General features: G+C 48.6%; 1 protein-coding gene across 2 annotated transcripts in view; it reads right to left on the minus strand.

Annotated features, from left to right (window-relative positions):
• SYNDIG1 (synapse differentiation inducing 1) overlaps nucleotides 1-20,264 on the minus strand; it is a 57,048-nt gene extending 36,784 nt beyond the window's left edge. For both annotated transcript variants that reach the window (XR_008971417.1, XM_057402959.1), the window contains exons 1-3: nucleotides 19,928-20,264; nucleotides 9,998-10,568; nucleotides 1,609-1,746 (exon numbers count right to left, since the gene is read on the minus strand). Coding sequence is in view for 1 of the 2 variants with exons in the window: in XM_057402959.1 (XP_057258942.1) it covers nucleotides 1,609-1,746; nucleotides 9,998-10,477 (618 nt within the window). In the remaining variant the exon portion in view is untranslated. The remainder of the gene's footprint in view (nucleotides 1-1,608; nucleotides 1,747-9,997; nucleotides 10,569-19,927) is intronic.
• Nucleotides 20,265-21,841: the final 1,577 nt, after the last annotated feature.

The following is a 21,841-nucleotide window of genomic DNA, read 5'->3' on the forward strand; positions in this document are numbered from 1 at the left end:
CCAAGTTTCCATTTTCCAGTGCCTATATCCTCCAGCACAATACCATTATCTTTCCCTGCCTACACATGGCCTTTTCCACCTTCCCTATGCTTCTGTTTCGTGGATTCACGCTGGCCCCTGGAATCAGTTCACAGTTAATGTGGATGCCCTGTCCTCCATACACAGGTTCTCAGCACGATTACTTTCTCAGCCACACTGCTGTGAGGTACTTAATTACGTTGTTCATTTTGCATTTATTGGACTGTGCCGTGCTTCCCCTGCATTTCTTAAAGAGACCCCCAGGCTTCCCGAAGGAAAGCTACCACAGGACACGAAGGAGCACGCTGTTCTCTCCAGCACAGGGCAAACACACTGCTAAAAGTGTATTCTAATAGTGTATTCTAACAGTGACAGCTCTCAGCCCTTCCTTGGCTACAGCACTGCTGAAAACCCCTGCCTAGTCCACGTGTGTGAGGAGACACGGCCATGATGGTTTACTTTCCACTGTCATCGTCATCAGACAAATCCCTTGACCAAAGCTTGAGGAATCAACAGCACTCAAACAAGGAAACCTGTTATATTCCACTGGACAAACTTTAGTTGTCTCAGAAGTGTCCACGTTCAATGCAGACACTTCATTGAAAACAAGAAAGAGTGGTGCTGTGCCTTTGATACTGGAGACTAGTATTCTTCATATCTGAAGTGCTGGCTCTTGTCTGACAAAGAGCCAACGCTAGTAGATGTTTGGAGGAGACAGGTTAGAAAGACAGGAGAAAGGGTGAACGATTTCAGTGCTGTGGAGTACAGACTGTAGTTGGCAATAGACATTTCAATCACCAGGAGATAGAAATATAAGTGAATGCTCCCTTGCAGTCACTGATGGGACTTCCAGTGTGACTCCTTTTCTGTCACATTACATTAACTGCCATGCTGGGAAACTCAATAATTACTCTGCAGGCACTTCTGAAGACACACTTGTCAGAACAAATGATGGGGCAAGACTTGATGGCTAGTTAGGCACTGGCTGGAAACCTGCAAGCCCATCTCATGAAGGAACCAAACCAAACCACTGTCACTTCTCTGGGAAAAATATTCCCATATTAAACTTGGACAAGAAGAACAGGCTGAGCCATTTTACAGGGGGAAAGGAAATGGTTCCTGGAAAGTAAATTAGCTTCTGCAGAACAGAAATTACATTTCTGCTCCTGGAAGGATATTACCTGGTTTGCTTTTCCAGATGAGAAGTTCGGGAGCCGATAGATCAGTTTCCCCAATAGGAAATCCGAGTGTTTGAGACAGCAAAGGTGTTTTCCACTCAAAAGTCATGTCCACAGAAAATCCATAGCTAGAGACCATACAACCCGACATGGAACCTGCCCATCATCAGCTAAACCCTAAAATATTTTGTAGATTCCTCCCTCAGCAAAGTATCTCACAAGACAACCACCATTATCAGAGAGACATACCAATGTGAGGAACACACTACCCTCTTTAAATACCTCCCACTGCCCCAGAGAAAGGATGCCTTGGCCCACATTTGGGGTCTGGTGAGTTTCCCTTGCGGGTGCTCAGTGACGGCTACTCTGTGGATACGAAACTCTGAGTTACCAGGAGATGTTTGAACATTACCTCATGAGACAGATAAAAAGCAGCAATCCCCAATGGCCAGAAGCAGCAGAGCATGGAGAACACAGTGAGGCCGAGATGGTCTCTTGGTGGCATCATCAGGAAATTGTCTTCACTTTCGGTGTCACTTGAGTAATCGCTCTGGAATAGCAAGGGGAAGAGAAATAGAAAGGTGCTGGTTAATGGCATCATGATCACTCCTCTGCCATGGACCAAGGCTGTGAACATCTCCCTGGTCATACCAGGCAATTCCTCAACATCAACAGGCCTCACCAACTGTGTCACAGCCTCCATCACTACTAAATGAACTTGACGTGTTCTCTCTCTTAAAACACAATGCCGAATCCTGAGCTTACTGGATAGATCTTCCCTATCCAGAAACCTTTCTGACTTTGGGAACCTTTTGACCATTTGGCTGCATCATTGGCTGTCTTCACTTTGTTCCTGATTCTGGAAGAGCTGCACCTTAACACAAGGAAGCTCTGGATGCCCCATCCCTGGCAGTGTTCAAGGCCAGGTTGGATGGGGCTTGGAGCAACCTGCTCTAGTGGAAGGTGTCCCTGCCTGGGGCAGGGAGTTGGAACTGGATGAGCTTCAAGGTCCCTTCCAACCCAAACCAGTCTGGGATTCTATGACACCAGAGGAGCTGGACGTTAGAGGGTCCTCTGAGAAATCAGAATTACTTCCACCACTTACAGTCAGTTTGGGTTAGATGACCAATCACCAGTATGGTCCTTTCGTGTTTAACAGTCTCTGTATGGATTTACATGGAACTTTTCACAATTACATCCCGATATCACTAACCTGTCTGAAAGCTTTTCACTCTAGCAGAAGTTAGGGAATAGCATAGCTAATGGACTTGTAAGGTTTTAGTGGCGAGCAAGACGAAACAGGCAAACCTTTTCTTTATTTAATGTCACGTCACATGAGTTTAAGCAATCTGAAATACCGAACTATTAGGTTTTACTTTTTAGTGGTGTACCTCCAATGCACCCCCCAATCAAACAACAAGCAATCAAAAGAGAACCTGTGTAACCATTCAAAAGAATACCCAGCAAAGAGCATCCCTTTCCTGGCCAAGATACTCTGTTCATTGCTAGAGCAAAGATCCCTCAGTTACTCTGCTAATGTTACTCCAGGCTTTTTACTGAGCTGTTAAAAACCCAGGCTAGTTCTCCTCTTTGAACAGAGCTCCTCTAACCTGTCAATCAGACAATGCCACTATCTCCATGATGCTAGAAACCTCTGAAGAAGAAACAAGGCAAAATGCATCCGGATGCAGCTGCAGTCAGGTGAGTGACAAGAGACAGGAGCAGTGTCATGGGGTGGTAAGAAACTGCAGCAGCAGCTGAGGGTCCCTTCAGGATGTGGAGGGATTCACCCCTTTTCAGACATGACGTCTGGCTCCAGCAGCTTCCACTGCAATTGCACAACACACAATATCTATAGAAGGCAGCTCTTTTCCACTGCAAGTCAGGCTCTGACTTGGAGACACATCTTTGTGCTGCAACGGGAAGGATGTAACCTCAGGTGGGTGCACAGTCCTCCCCCTGGCCAGGTGAGCTGTGCTCTCTGTGGCCCATGCAATGTGCTGCTGTGAGAACACCTTCCTGTGCCCACGGCCCTGCAGCAGGCATGACATCTCTCTAAATTACTGAGCACGCAGCAGGGATTTCCTGTTTCCAATGGATCCTTTGTAGCAAAGCTGTTATTGCAACCACAACCCTCCTCATCCTCCCTTGATTACTGCTACGCATCCCTCAGCAACACAACTGGAGCTCAGCTGAGAAGACAGCACAGGATAAAGCAATCTCTGCCTCAGTTTACCCACAAGCCTTTTCATGTCTGTGACAAGGAAGAGGTGACCTCAGGAGTGCAGGCATGACTGGAGTTGAGGGTCCCCTCTGCAGAGCATAAACTCTTGCAGAAAGCACACAGCACCCTGCCCAGACAGATGCTGATTACAGTGAATGACAAAGAAAGCAAGCAGCCCTTTCCTTTCCCTCCCTCTTTCCCTTTCATTTTCCCTTTCCCATCAGGTCCCATCCCTCCTATTCTCCCAGGTAATGTGGGAAAAGGACCTGCAGACAATGGCCTGTCTCTGCAGAGGACTGGGTGGTGCCACCAGAAGTTTCAGGCTTTCACTGCATGACCCAGGTGGAACAGCCCCACACAAGACCTTTGACTGTGTTGTTTTTTACATGGTGCACATCTCTGCACACCTAAAATGCATTAGACACAGGTGGTGTGGGCAGGACATGAACTGCATTTCTGCAGGAACTGTCGATGTGACAAAGGATGAAGAGGAGAAGTGATCTTCCCTGCTCCCAGAGGGCATGGGATTTTGCAGCAGCTGGAATTTGGGTGCTAGACAAATCAACAGGAAATCTTGACCTCTGTATTCAAGGGGGCTGCTTCTGATGCTTCCCAAATGACCTGAGCAAGAAGTCAGCCTTGAACATGACCAGAAACGTGGCCACCCTGGAGAGTGGTAGAACGAAGCTCAAACATCGACGGATTTTAGTCCACTGGCTCCTCCAGCTGATAGCAACGTTTCCTCAGCGAGTGCAGAATAGGGGAGAGAGAGAAGAGGGTATTTAATATGGGATATTGAATCACGTAGACACCCCATTCCAGAAAGACCCGTGGCTTGGGAGCAAGAATGACCTGTCAGAGAGCAAGGCCTTCTGTACACAGTGCTGAATGTGGGGTGTGCGCTTTGGGCTGTATTTCACAAGAAGGACCACTGGAGCAGAGTTGAAAACAAGCCCCCTCTGCGATGCACCACAGGAGGAACAAATGTGATCCATGGAGAGGAAAGGTACATCCTGAGTCCAGGTCTGGTACCACCATTTCCCATGTTGGAGAAATCGGGAATCAGAAGGCAAGTACATGCATCATGCCACAGAGAAGTCTTCTACCCAGAAGAAAGAAGAGAAGCCGACCTCACTTGTAAGATAAATTTAAGATGCAATTTCACTACAGTCTGTAAGTGCCTGCATGAGTAGATAATTTCTGATCAGAGACAGCTCTTTCATTTGGCAGAAAAGCAGCAGAAACCCCAGCGGCTGAAAGCAGAAGAGATGAAGAGCAGGCACAAGGTGCAGATTTCTAATAGAGATGGTGATGAACACTTTTCTGCAGTTGTAATGGATTTTCTATTACATGAAGCCCTTTCTTAAATCGAGGCTAGCAATCCCTAAAAGCTACGTGCTTTACCTCAACCCAGACATGATGAGTGCACAGAGGCTCTGCAAACAGCCTCCTGTGGGCTGCCTGTGACATACCAGAGGCTGGATTTGGTGGTCACATTGTCCCTTACAGTATTAAAACGCCAAGCACGCTGGAGAAGTCAGACAACACGGTCTGCTATGAACCACCGCTGCCAGTAACCTTTGATAGATATTCAGGAAACCGCCCTCTTGGTATTACTCCCTTTTTCCTCCAAAGCAACCAATTCAGCAACATGCACACACTGCACACAAAACTAATTTCTGGTCAGGCCCTGTGGGATCTGCTTCAAATCCAGATGGTCCAGCAGTCTGATTGGGACAGACCAGCGCATGATACGACTGTAAGATAATATGTGCTCTGTTTCCCTCCACTGAACGCCTGCTGCAGTAATGCAGTTAAACATGATAACCCTGTTGTGACCAGCACTCTGCATCCCTTTACTCTTACTGCAAGCAGTGTGAGTTCACTGAAATGCAGCAGACATTGAAGGCAGCAAGCTGGGTCGGAGGTCTCCCACCAAGGGCTGCTCTTTATCACCGCTCTGCCTCAGCACGCTTACTGAGTACGTGTGCAGCATCTGGCTGATGCTTATTGAAGAGGTGATGTCTCTAAAACCTGTTGCTATACAGAATCCCAGACTGGTTTGGGTTGGAAGGGACCTTAAAGCTCATCCAGTTCCAGCCCTCGCCAAAGGCAGGGACACCTTCCACTAGAGCAGCTTGCTCCAAGCCCTTTCCAACCTGGCCTTGAACACTGTCAGGGATGGGGCAGCCACAGCTTCTCTGGGCACCCTGTGCCAGCGCCTCAGCACCCTCACAGGGAAGAATTTCTTCCTAATGTCTCATCTCAATCTCCCCTCTGTCAGGTTAAAGCCATTCCTCCTTGTCCTGTCCCTAAATGCCCTTGCAAAAAGTCCCTCTCCATTCTTTGTCCTGGTGACGTATTATTTATTTATTCTATTTTCCCTATTTGTTTATTTCTTTTTACTATTTTGAGTTTTGCAGTTGCTCCCTTTCAGTTGCAAAGGTCTTTAAATGATGCATTATCCACTAACCCTGACCTGGTCCAGCACCTCCTGTTTCCCCAACTCCCAGCCTGAATTGTCCTGTCAGTTGAGCAGCCAGCCTTGCAGAATGGGCTCACAGAGGTCTCTTCTTGCTTGGAAAGCTTTCCATATATAACCTTGCAAAACCAAAATGTACCAGGGGCAAAAAAAACCCTGGATACAGCTATCCAAGCACGTTCTTCCTCCTGTTTCCATATGAACATCTGCCTTGGGATGTTTTCCTGACACCCACAGCCGGTCTCCCTATAGCTCATGGACTGCACTGCATAGCATCAGTCTGAAAGCTCAGGGAAGTGCTGATGGGAAAGGGAATCACTCTGGGCACCGGCTGCTATTAACAGGATTCATAGGAGGGAACTTGGAGACTGCTGAAGGTGACTTCCCAGCCATTGCTCCCTTCACCTAGGGCTGGTTAATAAAGGTTAATATCCCTTGGCAGGACTAAGTATCTCCAGACTCCAGTGGCTTCTCCTTTAAGGGAGAAAAATAAATCAAGCACAAATGAAGTGTAATCACTCTCATAACCTCTTAATAATGTATCTGTGCAGAAATCCAGGGACATAAAGTGTGTGTGTCCTATGGGGTCAGACCAATGGCCCATTGAGCCCCATGCTCTGCCTCTGACAGCAGCAGCAAGACATGACATAAACCTGGCCATTTTGCAGTCCATACCTTGCACTTCCTCAGCACCCACCACTGCTGTCTAAGAGGTATCCTGTGTTCTGCTGAGCATGTCCCATGGGAGAAAAGAAACTAAACCTATATTCCCAGATCCACAACACATCCCTAGGTGTGCCCTGGCACAGGGTGCCCAGAGAAGCTGTGGCTGCCCCATCCCTGGCAGTGTTCAAGGCCAGGTTGGACGGGGCTCAGAGCAAGCTGCTCTAGTGGAAGGTGTCCCTGCCCATAGCAGGGGGCTGGAACTGGATGAGCTTAAAGGTCCCTTCCAACCCAAGCCATCCTATGATGATTCCATGATTTACTGCACCGTTTTCTTCAGTTCCTAATGTGCAGAATGAAGAAGATACTGTTTTCTCATCTGCGGTGACCAGCGAATTCACTAGTGTAAGGTGTAAGATCCTGAAGGGAAATGGCTATACAAGAAAGTACCTAAAGCACTCAAGACCCACACTAGCCTGCCTCTTTGCCCGTGCTGCAGAGCTCTCTGGAAAGGGAACCCCACCATGCTCAGGTCCCCAAGGGAATGTCTAAACATGTTTTCTGGATACCTACTCCCAGGGGTTGCTGAAGCTACAGGAGCTTGGGTCTTATCAGCACGATGCAGGACAATCCAAGCCTGTGCAAACTGGAAACATCAGGAGAAAGCAGGTACGTCGTGGGGCTCAACATGCATAAACACCTCCAGGGCTGCCTCTTCATGTTGCGGAAGACATATGACCAGGAGGTGCTTGGGAACACTGAGAAGAGGGGTTAGATGGAAGAGGACATGGCTTAGGAGCCACCTTCTCTCTTTGCATTTTCACGCTCATGTCCCAGGGATGAGTTTCACAGCAGCATCCAGCAGTTTGTATGGGAATAAAGGAAGGCAGGTTTAATTTGAAAGCACTACGTTTCCTTTCTTCTTTCCCTCCCCAGAACATTCTATTTATTTCATTTTCAGAAACTGTTTCAGACATACATCGCCGGGAAAAAAAAACAAAAAAGGTTTTAAGAGAGTGCTCAGATGTATTCTTTTATGCTCACATATGAATAATTCAATTTGCTGCCATCAATAGCTTGGGTTTCTCTAAATAAGCCATCTATCTAGGGGCTAGGAGGGAAACTAGCAGGAGCGTAATATGACAAATGATGTTTCTGGATAAAAGATGGCACTGCATTTACACATGAACTCTAACAGGAAGGTATTGCAGCTGGTAACTCATGTACTATTTCATTGTTACCACATTTGACAAGTTGTCTGCCCATTAGTTTTGGTGTAAAGAACTCATAAGATATTTATAAACGTTCCAGAGATACCTACATAGGAAATCATTTGATTTCAGGGCTGGGCACCAAAGAGAGAAGTTTAAAGCTTTGACAGAAAGCACAGCCTTCTGTGCCCAGGCTCATAATTGCTGGAGCAAAGTGGGGCTGTTAATGCTAATGAGAGATGTGTCTGAAACCTTTCTCCCTCCAGACAATTACGATTTGCTCAGGCAGAATAACATCGCACCAGGACCTGAGGAGCACTGCTATTAAAAACCAAATTAAACATGAACAAGTTGCAGCGATGTGCAGGGCCCCTGCTTCGGATCACAGAATCCCAGACTGGTTTTGGGTTGGAAGGGAACTGAAAGCTCATCCAGTTCCAAACCCCGCCACACACAGGGACACCTTCCACTAGACCAGGGTGCTCCAAGCCCCGTCCAACTTGGCCTTGAACGCTGCCAGTGATGGGGCAGCCACAGCTTCTCTGGGCACCCTGTGCCAGGGCCTCAGCACCCTCACAGGGAAGAATTTCTTCTTAATGTCTCATCTCAATCTCCCCTCTGTCAGGTTAAAGCCATTCCCCCTTGTCCTGTCCCTACAGGCCCTTGTCAAAAGCCTCTCTCCAGCTTTCTTGTTGTCCCCTACAGTACCACTTTGAAGAGACACCCAGAGCAAGCACCCTACATTGCAAAGGCGCCTAAAAATCCCACCAAGAAAAGCAAAAAGGTTTTTAATACAAACTAGATTTTTCCTTTGTCCTGCTTACTTTTCCAGTCCTTTTTAGCCTGTTCTCCAACACCTGGCTAAAGAAGGTCTTGCTGGGTTTGGATTGACAAGAGGGAGACGTATTTTTTTGCTGCCTAAATGTGGGGCTGGATGTGTCAATAACTCCATTAGGCAATTCCTGCTGCAGTCACTTGCATCACTACCGCATGAGAGGAACTAGGGCAAAAAGGCAGCAGCTAGGGATTTTGTTTTGATTAAAGAAACGAGGCTTCCCACAGCCAATTTTGAAGTGCTGTAGAAGGGTGTGATTTGAGCAAACACCCTTCACATGCCTCCGAGAGGAACTTTTTGTCTCCCTGCAGAGGCACTGAATGCTGTATTACTGGCGCACGCTGGGAAAAACACCTCTCTTTTCCTGCCTTATGAATACAGGGGGGAAAAGAGAATAAAGGAGAAGTGAGGCTCTTGTTGGGTTGCCCCTGTGCTGATCACAGGCGAGACACTGGTATTACGGGAGGTGAAAATGGAAGTTTTAGGACTTGTTATATCTCAATGGAGAAAACCCCAGCAGAAGAGAAACACCAGCAAATAGTTGAAGCTATGGCTCTGCTCCATGCAGTCAAATGGTCTCTGCTAGGTCCTAGCCTCTGTAACCAACACTGGGTGAAGCAGCATGATGCACACCTTCCATTCCCACATACACGAATCTGTGCCGTACTTGAGCAGCCGGTTTCTACCAAACCCAAACAGATTTCTTTGGAAGTAAAAACAATGCATCATTTAAGAAAGCATAAAGTTGGTTTCCATAGTCTGCCCCATTTGGAGAACAAAATGCGTCTGGCTTTACTGTAAGCAATCAATGATGCATAGGAGCCTAAAAGAAAACATTGCATTTGGGATCTAATGAAGTGTTTCACTCCATCAGCAAATAAAATCTTTTATTTCAGAGATATGGGATTCATTGCGGTTTGAAACCCAAAGACTTCTGATTTTGTGTTCATTCCCAGACAGAAATGTTTCATATTTGATCCATTATGCAAAACAATCTGCTTATGCCTAGCTCAAGGCAGGAGAAAGTAAGAGACTATTAAGTTGGAATGCTAAGACAAGCTCTATGTATGCGGATGGATGCTGCCAGGCCCAACCTTACACAGCATTTAAGCACACGGGTCACCTTCAGTTTCTGATCAGCCCATTCAGAGACAGGAGGGAAATGCTGGTCTCCCAGTGGGACACTAGTGGGAATTTTGCCATTAGTATCCACGAAGTTGGGATGTACCCAACAAGCAAAGACGAGTGACAGCTTACTGTCCTGTCTGGAGAAGACGGTGATACAGCCGATCCCATGCAGACCAGCTCTTAGAAGCTGCACACCTAACCCCAAACATGTCCTCCTCCCTCCCCAGCCTTCCCCACGTATCCCAAAGGACATCTGACCTCTAGCTCCTGGAAGTCCTCCTCTTCCTCCACATCATAGGAGAGCGTGTGAATCTTGATGTCATCTGCTGAGAGGTCGATGAACTTGCTGTCCGTGTACTCCAGGCTGTCTTTGGTGGGAGAGCGGTCCTCGATGAAGGTAGTCTCACAGCACTCTGAGCTGATGCTCTCGCCCCACGAGCGCAGCACGTTCTCTGAGTAGAGGATGATGTTGGGCCGGTAGTGAGACTCCACTGTCTGCTGCAGCATGTTGGGGTCCAGGAGCTGCTGCACAGGGTCATTCCTGCCGTTCTCCAGGCAGCCCGAAGAGGAAAGACTGCCCGCTCGGTGGGTCTGGTACTGCGGGGTCGGGTACACAGAGACCAGCCCGTCTCGGCTCTCTGCCACCAAGTTCCTTGTATTAATTAATCCATTCCTTTTCCCGGCTTCGGTGATCTTATTGTGCATTAGCACACTGTTCTGCTCCACCACGCCGTCCATACTGGGAGGTGTCCGAGGGAGTAGGACGAGTGGCCTTTGGTTTTCTTGTACCTTAGAGACAGGTCACACTGGGGCAGTGGCTCCCATTTTCCTGGGGAAGAAAGGAAACGGATATCAAGGTGAGGACAAAAGCAATGAATCAAGGCACCCAAATCAGTTTGTCTTCTGTACCACTTCAAGAGGTAATGAGTGGAGACTCAATATCAGCCTTCCAGCATCTGAAGGGGGCCTACAAGGATGTCAGAGGGGGAATCCTCAGGGACTGTCGTGATAGGACAAAGGGGAATGGCTTTAACCTGACAGAGGGAGATGGAGATGAGACATTAGGCAGAAATTCTTCCCTGTGAGGGTGCTGAGGCTCTGGCACAGGGTGCCCAGAGAAGCTGTGGCTGCCCCATCCCTGGCAGTGTTCAAGGCTGGGTTGGATGGGGCTCAGTTCCTCCTGAGCTGGCTTGAAAAATGTTCAAGGCTCCCATGGGACACCAAGCATCCACCCCACTTGAAGCCAGAGAGATTTGGCATGGTCCTGGAATGCCTCAGGAGATAGAAGGGAGCCTGTGCTGTTGCTCAGTCCTGCCACAGATCTAAGCATCCATTTGGCTGGTGGTTACCTGCCATGCATTTAAAGCAGCCTTGTAAACCAATCTTGCAGGTTCTGAGTGACACTTTTCCCTTGGGATGGAGGAAAAAAAAACCATCCAAACTGAGGCAAGGAAAAGACAGGGACCATCCTTGCCGCACAGAGCTCCTCCAGCAATAGGGCAATGCATTGCTGAAGACATCCTCTCCGGAGTCCCGCATAGCAGTGCAGCTTGCATGCCTTGGGGAAGGTCAGCACAGAGAGATGCGGATGGCAGCAAGCAATCAAGGAAAACTGTTTAACCCTACAGTTGTTCCTGGCTGTAGTTACCAGAATCTGACCCGATGTTCTTGGCTCTGCAAGTGTATTGCTTAATGATAAAGAGCGGGTGAGACTTTCATGCCGCTTCATTGTAACATCTTAACAGGAGAAAAGAAAAGGAAATAAAATAAGGTGGCATTGATTTTTCCTTTCCAGGTGAAATTCCCAAGTGCCTGCCCATTAAGTTTAAATCAATAGCACCTTGATTGCCAGTGCATTCTGATGCATAGCTCTAACAAGGTCAATTGCTGTCTAGGGAAACAGAGAAACTGTTGAGGTACCCAGAGATCCTTCATCAATATAAAGGCAGGATTAAGAGCATTGTCAGCCACAAATGAAATTTCACGTCCTCAGGGATAAAAGAGAACCTCCCCTGGGATTTTCTCTTCTCAGTCACTGGCTGAAGGGATTTAAATCAGATTTCCAAGGCCTTTGTAACCAGCTGCTACCTTGGTGCTGGTGGGAGAACCAGACTCAAAGGCTGGAGTTCATTTCACCCACTGCAGACACCCAAAGTGCTTCTTGGGGGAAAGTAATTGCAAGGTGAACAGGACTGGTGGGCTCAGTTTCTCTCTGGAGCAACCATACCCATGTGATATACAGGGTGGGGGCTCTCAGCTTAGTACCAACCTTCAGATGAGTGAAGCCAGGTGAAATGAGTCCCCTGTGTTCAGATGGAGGACAACGGAACGTGGCCATGAGTGATGCTCAGGGGCCAAAGGCAGCACGTGCTTATGCAGTGGCTCAGAGCCTGTATCCTGCCTTCAGGGACTCCCTGGAGGTGGATTCAGCCACCATCCTTTCAGCAAGGGCTCTCACTGACCTGACCCAGGCCAGGTTCACAGGCCTGCATTAAGATTGCCCAAGTTTCCAGGTCAAACTGCAGCCCAAAGGATGGAGCAGGTAACCTCCCATAGACCACCTGGGGGAACTGGAGGATGCCTTCCCTGCAGGGAGCCAACACTCAAAGCCAAAAGAGACACTCTCATTACCTAGGACAGCAGTGAGGTTTCAGAATGATGCTGACAGGAAAACGAAACTCATCAGAGACCTTTAAATAAGAGATCTGTTCAGTCTGCTCCGAGATGCAGGGTTAATTTAACGGGTTTGAGCCAGGTTTCATTTGTCCTTGCACAGTTTGGGTTTTTCCCCATAAACCACTCACTAGTACCCAGGCTGACCAGAAATAATTCTGCATTTCAGACTCGAGGCTGGAACCAGAAAGGAAAACCAAATTCAAGCTACTGACAAATATATCAAAGTTCACTCTAATTTCTGCCTTGGGATTAGACATTTATACCCAGGTCTCTGGCATTAAAAGTGAAGCCATTAGTTACTATAACCTTCATTCTTTCTGATTTCTTGCATTTCTTTTCCCCCTCTCTTTCTTATTTCAATAAGAAGTTGCAACCAGTGCCAAGATACTCAGTCTGCAATGCTGCGCTTTATTAAGCTATCACTTGTGCTACAGCAGAGCCCAGCCACAGTAGCTGCAGTGAGAGCTACGCTCTGCTGGGTGCTCTGCAGCCTCCTGCTATGATGACAGGGGCTGACAAACTAATTAAGCAAAGGGTGTGAGGCAGGTAAATGCAAGCTGGAGAGAGGGCAAGGAGTGAAGAGCTGAACACTGTGCCCCAGCCCGACAAGGAGCAGAAGCCAGCTTTGCTACTGCCTTCCACCCCCAAACACCTTTGCTCTCCTGTGACGTGGCAGGATGCTGTGGTCCTCCTGCCTCCATGGGGCTCTCCCCTTTACACAGCTGTAGCACAGCCTCAGAGTGCTTCAGCCTCTTGCAAACCCCTGCCAGGTACCAGAAGTCCTGTACGAACAAGCAATTCAGTTACCTCTGAAATACCAGGCTACAGCTGAAACACCCCAGCCCTTCCCTCATGACAGACCAGGACATTCATCCAGACAGACCAAACACCATCAGGTTTATTGGATACGATGGCAAGCTATGGTGAGGCTGAAGGCAGGGTCCCCATCCACTACCAAGGCTTACGGCCATACCCACTGCCTTGCCCTGCAGTTCTTGCAGAGCATCAGCCAGGAGAAAGGGCTCAAAGAGCTCATGTATCTCTGCATGGGATCCTGGATATCAGCAGAAATCCTCTCCCCATGAAGACAGTCAAGCATTGGAAAAGGTTGCCCAGGAAGGCTGTGCAGTCTCCATCCCTGGAGGTTTTTAAGACCCAACTGGATAAAGCTCTGAGCAACCTGGTATGACCTCATAGTTAACCCTGTTTTAACCATGAGACTGGACTAGAAACTGTGTGAGGTTCCTTCAGCTTGAGTTACGATCCTATGATCCAACTCCCTCTGCTTCAAAGTGATCCCCACTGTCTTCTGTGCTCCCAACAAGACGTTTGCTGCTCCCACATCCTTCTGCCAACCCCTCAGCGACTCAAAACCTAACAACACCAGCATGGCCAGAAGGAACAACAACCACTTTTTGCAGGGCTGTGCCATGAGCAGGAACTGGAGCAGCCTCACAAATCCCAGATCCACTAGGGTTGGTGCTGGTTCCCTCACAGAAAGCAGAAAGGAGAAAGCCTCTTGAAGAGCAGACAAGCCAAATGGTGAGAGCTGCAGCCTGATGAAGGGTTGGAGGATGCAGGTTTCCTGGTGCAAGCTTTCAGTTATAAGGGATAATACAATTAACTTCATCATGGTTTAAGGTATTCCAAATACCTGGAAATTGCAACAACACATATGGACCTTTTAATTGAGAGAAGCCTTCACGCAATGCATAGGTTTGGAGAGCTGATTACAAAGTGAAATATTTAAGGAAAGGAGGGGGGAGGAATCCCTTTCCCACTTGTATTTTTCTTCTTTGTTTTAGCTGGGCTTATTAAAGTGGTTTTGGTTTAAGAGAACGTTGCTATTTCAGCAGCTGAAATTCCTTTTGACCTATTAAGTAAACTACAGGGAGTTTTGTAAGGCAATGCAACTAGCTCACACTGGGAGAATTAGGAATGCATGCATTAGTGATAGCTAAATGTTTACTTGCTAAGAGTGGAAGCAAGAAGACCTCCATGCTATTTTAGCATTACCAACATGCAGCAAATCCACTGTGAGATACGGACCTGTCCTGCCCTGAAAGGAGGCACTCAAGAGTGCAGTGAAGTGGCCAAGGTCACATCAGACACAGTAGCGGAGATGGAAATAAAATCCAGGTCCCCTGATTGCCTGTCCAGAGGTGTATTTAAATGTGGAAACAATTACCATATGCATGTTAGTTCTGTCTGAATAATTGATTGCTTGATTCAGTAGCTGAACCAAAGAAGGGGGGAGGAGAAAGGAGGAATTACCTTGTGTTGACTTAAAACATTATCCCTGCAACAAAATATTTCCTTTTGAGCAGATGGAAGCGTCTCGCCTGAGCCAAAATTAAATGTGAGTTTCATATATTTATTTTTAATTGAACAAACTGGGGTTTAGTTCAATTTTCCTCCAGTTGCCTCCAAGGAAAACCTGGCGCGTTCTGGCTTTTCTAGCAGTCCTCCTTCCCGACTCTTCCGAGAGCCTCAACTCTTGGTTGAGTTCAGTCCAAATTCACCACTTGTATCGTCCGATGATAAAACTGTGCTTTCCAGGTCACAAATAACTGCCCTGACTAACAACACATGACTGTCATGTAAATAGCCCTAACTGCATCTCCACATCAGCAGTGCCTTTTGAGCCTAACACACTCTCTCCTGCCTTCTCCTTCTCTCCTGGCTGCAGATATAGACCTTCCACTCTGAGCCTGGCTATCCAGTAGCACACGCAGCACAGGATGCCATCACACCAGCTTGTATCTGTGGTTCAGCACTGTGGTTCAGAGGGTCCCCAATACCACTGAACAGGACCATTTGAGAACCCCAAATGTATTCAGCCTCATCATACCCCTCTGAGCCCCACCTCCATTGCAGACTGGGGAGATGGAGTTACGAGCAGTGATTCTTGCTTCATAAAGACCTATCTTTCCTAACAGAAGGCTAAGCTGACCTTCATTCTCCCTTCATCCATCCCAGAAAGCTGTTCCGTAAAACTCTCTTGATTATGTCCAGCACATTAAAACTAACCTTCGGGAGATAATAAAGAGAGAGACACATAATGAAGTAGCTCAGGTCACTACCTTCTGCAGCATGGTCAGGCTGAAGGCTCTTTTGTCAGCTTGAGGAGCAGTAAATTGTGCTGCCTTTCACTTTTGAAGCAAGCAAATACAGCTGTGCTCTGGGGTGTATAATTGCATCCTTAATTGCTGAGTGTCTTCATGAGAAAAACTTCTTCCTAAGTGAGCTCCTCAGTCTTCTTGGTCCCTATGCCGCAGAGTCTGGATTAGTTGCTGAGGGTCAATCTAGATTTAAGGATCTGGGAAAGACTAAGCTACCACCAAACCCCTCTGCCTAGTTTTAGTATTGCAACAGAATTAATATTTCCAGCTCAGAAGAAGCTACCTGATGCTCTGCCCTGTAGGAGTCTGCAGCAAGCCAAAGTCCCTCCTGTACACAGCAGAGCAACTAAATGAACCCCGAGATGCTCACCCACGAATATCAACATTACAGCATCACCCGGGCCTCTTGGTCTGCCTGCACCAACTCCAGCACTTCCCTTTGACACAAAATCCCTGTTTAACTGTGTCTTTAGCCAGGCTGGCCCACAGACAGCGGCACCCAGATGTGGCTCAAGGGCTAAACTCACTCAGGTCTCATTCCTGATGGGCAGCCAAGCACCCGCACAGCCCAGTTCTTGCATACACCCAGCTCATCTGGCTCTACTCGCACTCCCACGTTGCATGCGAAAAGCAAAGCAGGACAACGCGCCAGCCTCACACTTGTGCTGCCTGTAACACACCAATACTACGCTCTAGGCTGGGATTTGAGGTGTTCCCGAAGCAGGAGTGGTAAATAAAGAGAGGACAGAACAGGAGCACAGCCTGGTGGTGAAGGCTCGGTGCAGAATGAAGGTTCCCATTACCTCCTGCCCTGAGCAAAGCACCCCAGGGCTGTCAGTCACTTTGCTAAAAGAAGGCTTCTGTAATAGTGTGAAATTGCCAGTGCCAGTTTATCAGGGCGAGGATGATTTGATTAAGCAGCCACTGCTGGGGCAATAAAATCGGCCTTGCTTCATCAGGCTCCAGAAGAATTGCAGAGCCAGGAATACGCTGTGGGACACAAGCTTTACGGGGTGATTCAGATGTAGCCAGACTGGTAGCTGGAGGCATCCAGGGTAGGCAGGGAAACACTGAAAAGTAGCGTCAGTGAGTGTAGATTGACCTTTACGGACCTTTTTTAATCCCATACTCATCCCTCCCTGCAGAAGTCAGAGCTGAAATGAATAATGGGGCTCATTAGACTTGGGGCATTACCAGAGCCTGAAGAAAAATCCCATAACCTCCTCCCTCTGAGAGGAGAACAACCATGGGACCAAGAAGATTTCTATATGGGAGGCATGGGCATCTGGCTGGCTGCAGATCAGCTCCCCATTGCCTCCACGCTCTTGCAAGCCATGTGCAGTGGGGAGAAGGGATATGGTTTTGTTGCAGTGAGCACACGAATAGGAGCTGGAAGGCTTTAATTATGCCATGATTGTCTTCCAAGCAAATTATCCATTCACAAGCTCTGTTTCAGAGCTCTTCGTTCTCCCTGGGGATTTTTAAGGGGTCCAAGCTCTCAACTCAAGCACATAAACCCCATTAAAGCGCTGCTTGAATGATGCCAACTTGATGTGAACCGTCAGTTCATTCATCCCGTGCCTCATTGAACTAAAGCCTTAAAGCTTAAGAACAGAAATGCTTCACAGCATGGATTTGGATGGATGGTTAAGAGAGAACTTCACACATTCAGGTTGTATATAGACGCATACACACGAATACACATCTAGAAGAATGCTAGGTATAAACTGTGCTAACAGCGTGCTAATGACTCACACCTGGCATGTTCTGCACCTCTGTTTTGAAATTCAGTTTTTGCTGGTGCAAGGAAAATAACCAGAGTTTGCCACTCTCTCCATGTGATGACACCAAACTCGAAGCACAACATCTTTCGATTCTTAGGTGCGGTAAGTTGCACCACTCTACCCAAATCCTCAGAGTCACACCTGATGAGGAGCATTTTGCTGTCATCTCTTTGCTCAAAGTAGTTTCCAACTTTTACTAGGGAAAGAGCATTGAGAAACCTTTGATTTGATAATCAGGGGATGTGCCTTCAGACACCAGCAGATGCTCACACACACACAGGCACTATTCACATTTGTCAAAGCAAAGCCACTGAACATGCAGAGTAATTTCCTCCTGTTTAAACCTCTGCAGTTCTTTCCCACTTTTTCCCAATGGCCCTGTACAAACAATAACCTGCAAGGAGTCGAATCCCCAAAGCGAAGAAAACATTCGGAAGTCCCAGTGTGTTGTCTGCAATCTTAATAACCACATAGGCAGTATTAAAAACTCTCCTGAGCAGAAGGATTTGTAGCTGTCTGCGGATAGGAATTCACAGTAAAGACCAAAACCTCTTATCCAACTATGTTGCACCATCGCTCCAACACTATCCTCAGAATCCAAAGTACTTTGAATTCACAAAGCAGCCTTCCTCAAGCTAAATGCATAGTGGTGGTGGCCATCTACACCAGTACTGCATTGCATCTGCATTTGTACAACGAAGAGCGTCCCTGTGCCTGTGAGACTGATTCCAGCACCAGTGGTGGGAGACATCTGCTCTGCCACTTAATAAAACGGGACTTCATTTAATTCCTACAAATGCATTTCTCCTATGTACAGCCTGGCGTGACCTGTAGTTACCAGGATGCCAACAAAGTGTCACCTTGGCCAGTAAAATCAAAAGCGGCTTATTCTTTGGGGTAAGATAATTGGAAACTAATCTGGAGAGCATCTAAATGCAGCTACTTTGAAGATGATAGCTCATTAACTATAATTAAGAGCGAGTCATTTAAATACATGAATGTAGAAAAGTGCATTCTCTGCTCTGACTGCAATAATCCCCCTGAAAGTACCAGCTAACTGGGTTTAAGAATATCAAAGCATCTTTTAATTGTTGTTAATGCCCTGTTTAGGAGGGATTAATGCCTAATTATTTGTGATTTGAATATTTAAGCTCCCTGGAAAGTTTAGGGTGTTTTTTTTCTTTGGCTTCATTCTCTCTCATTACACACTGAGGCTGCAGCCTCTTGGCTCCAGCTGTTTTGAAGACACAGCTCAACAGATTGCTCTCCAGAGGAACTCCTGCCACTGCTGCTCTTATGGGGGGACAAAACCTACCACGACCACCACCACTCCAGCACAGACCATTGCACCTCTCCTCAGCACACTCTGGACCAGCAAGAGCTGCCAGTCCTCCTCCAGGAAGCTTTGCACTCCTGCAGTGCCGGTTCCAGAAAGGTCTCAATGCACTTGCCAGCCTCTTCCGACTGAATCATAGAATCAACCAGGTTGGAAAAGACCCTCAAGCTCATCCAGTCCAACCAATGCACTTGCCAGCCTCTTCCGACTGAATCATAGAATCAACCAGGTTGGAAAAGACCCTCAAGCTCATCCAGTCCAACCATGACCCAGCACTGCCAACGCCACCACTAACCCACGGCACTGAGGACCTCTTCTACACCGTCTGTGAACACTTCCAGGGATGGTGACTCCACCACTGCCCTGGGCAGCCTGTTCCAATGCCTGACTGCCCTTTGGGGAAGAAATTGTTCCTCATCTCCTGTCTAAACTTCCCCTGGTGCAGCTTGAGGCTGTTTCCCCTTGTCTTATCCCTTGTTCCCTGGGAGCAGAGCCCAGCCACCTCCTGGCTCCATCCTCCTTTCAGGTAGTTGTAGAGAGAGATTAGGTCCCCCCTGAGCCTTCTCTTCTCCAGACTAAAGGTTATTCTTGATCTTCTGAAGGGTTCTCCTTGATCCCTTATGGGATGCTTTAGGAGGATGGGGCAGCCATGGGGGACCTATCCAAGGTCACCCCTCTCAGCACCTGAGTAGCAGAGACCACTCCTGCCTCTTCACCTGAACCATCGCTCTCTCTAACTTGGCTGTCACTGCCAGCAAACTAAAGGATGGGAAGAAAAAGAAATTCAACGCGGCGCCTCTTGAGCAGGGACAGGGCAGCGCAGCCCCTCTTCCCCTTCCCAGCCCAGGGTCTACCCTGCACAGGCAGGGTACAGGGTACTGGCAGGGAAAGATGCTCTGCCCCCATGATCTGGAGGGGTTCCTCCTGGCCAAGGGAAGGGAAAAGGAGCACCCCACGCGCACCTTCCCTTCCAGCGCTCCCAATACAAACCTTGCCACTGGAAAAGCCGGATCCCTCCTTCACTGACACCCCCCTCCCCAACCCCGGGCAAGACCGGGCGTGTACGGCACCGAAACAGCACCGCGGCGGGTGTCCCCCCGGCTGGGGCAGGATCCCTGCGGCCCCGGGGTGGCTCCAAACCCCCGCGGCTGCCCACCGGGAACCCCGGTCCGGAGGATGGGGATGGAGAGGGTTGGTGCATCGCTCCCCAGAGGGAATGGGGTGGAATGAGAGGGAATGGAATGGGATGGGAAAAGGGGGTGTCGCTCACCTGCAAGGTGACCCGCAGCGCGGTGCTCCCTCGCTCCCTCCCTCCCATCCGCCGGGGGCTGCAGGAGGGGCTGCCGGGGGGGACCGGCTCAGCGCCCGGCCGGGGACAGCGGCACCATCCCGACAGGCGGGAACCGGGACCGGAGGCTGGAGACCGGGGACCGGGCAGGGCTAGCGGGCGGCGGGGCTGCACCGCCGGGCTGCACTGTGCGCTTAACTCCCGGGGAGGAGGAGGAAGGGGAGGAGGAAAGGAGGAGAACCAGCCCTGCGTGGCAGCGCGGCCAACTTTCCTCCTGCAGCAGGAGCAGCATCACATCCCTCGCTGCTTATCCCCCCCCTCCCCCGGCAAAATCTCCTCCTCCTCCTCCCCGGCCCTTCCTCCCAGCCGGGGTGTCTCCGCTCAGCGCCCACTCCGGGGGTATCGGCTGCCCCCCACTCCTTGCTCTGCCAACGAGGCTCCCGCAGTCACGCAGGCACCTATGTGCTGGCAGCTGCCTGTGCTGCTGGGGGATGCACCAGCTCCCCGAGGCGATGGGGAGCTCCAGCAGGTCTGAGGAACTTTGCGTGTTTAATTTCTCAAGTGAGAGCGTGCCAGGCTGTGTGCTGCAGCACTGGGGAGGGGAGGAAGGGGGGTGTTCCCTTGTCTTCCTAACCTGTGCGTAATGCGGGTGAGCTTGGCTCGCTCATCCCCCTTCCCATCCCCAACAGTCCTGCTAGCCAAGTCATTGCCTAAAAGCTTCTCTGACACTTCTTTCTAGATGCTTCAACATCTACGGCTCAAAATGCTGCTGGAATATTACATGCCTGGTTTAGAGCACTGCTTGCCTTGGCCACTGCAGGTAGAGAGACACGAGGCCTTTTTATAGAATCCCAGACTGGTTTGGGTTGGAAGGAATCTTAAAGCTCATCCAGTTCCAACCCCCTGCCATGGCCAGGGACACCTTCCACTAGACCAGGTTGCTCCAAGCCCCTGTGTCCAACCTGGCCTTGAACACTGCCAGGGATGGGGCAGCCCCAGCCTCTCTGGGCACCCTGTGCCAGCGCCTCAGCACCCTCACAGGGAAGAATTTCTGCCCCATGTCTCATCTCAATCTGCCCCTCTTGTTGCCTTTGCCTCTCTCCCCGAGTTAAGACTGATTTCTCTCCCTGCATATTGCTGGTTGTTATCCATAATCCCAAAATAACCCCTGCCAAACCTGTGCTGAAGGAGAATGTTCAAGATTTAAACCACACATGAACTAACTTGAACCTGTCTTGGGGATTTTCTGCTCTTTCCCCTGTTTCCCAACATTTTAGTTCTCTCCCGAACTCCAACTTCCAGCCTATCCGAGTGGTGCTCAGAAAAGATTTTTCTCTCCATCTAAATATCTGGTTCATTTTTGCTCCAGTCTTCAGGCAGGGTTTGTGTCTTAGAGAAAACAGTCTCTTTCTTAGTGTAATAGGCACTGGGAGAGAATAAATACATAATCAGCTGAAAAAATAACCCCGAATTATGATCACCCTGATTCTCCAAAGTGCTTTTCACCTCTCCTTCCTTGGGAATAGAAGCCTGTAAACCACAGTCATTATGCTTTTACCGAGTAACACTTTGAGGAAAAAGGCTGGCTTTCTGTTCTGCTTGTAAAGGAACACAACTGTATGTAGGGGGGGCAGCTTCAACCAGATGACTTTGAGCTGCCACAGTGCAGCTACTTATGGCCAAGCACCGGAGATACCAGCTGGCTTGGATGGATGGTAGATTCCTGGCAAAATAGCTTTAGTGACCACAAGTATTTGTGGGACAGGAGGAAATGGGGCAACATTTCCAAAAGGATCTGTTAGATTATTTGTTGTTTTTGTTTTCTTGCAATTAGAAGCAAACAACAGCAAAAACACAGCAGGGAGGAGATTTCTGGGGCATCAATCAAATTTTCTG

This window comes from Pezoporus wallicus, unplaced genomic scaffold (assembly GCF_028554395.1).
Source record: "Pezoporus wallicus isolate ANWC-B61680 ecotype Strahan unplaced genomic scaffold, APGP_CSIRO_Pwel_v1 contig_7553, whole genome shotgun sequence".
Taxonomy (NCBI): Eukaryota; Metazoa; Chordata; class Aves; order Psittaciformes; family Psittacidae; genus Pezoporus; species Pezoporus wallicus.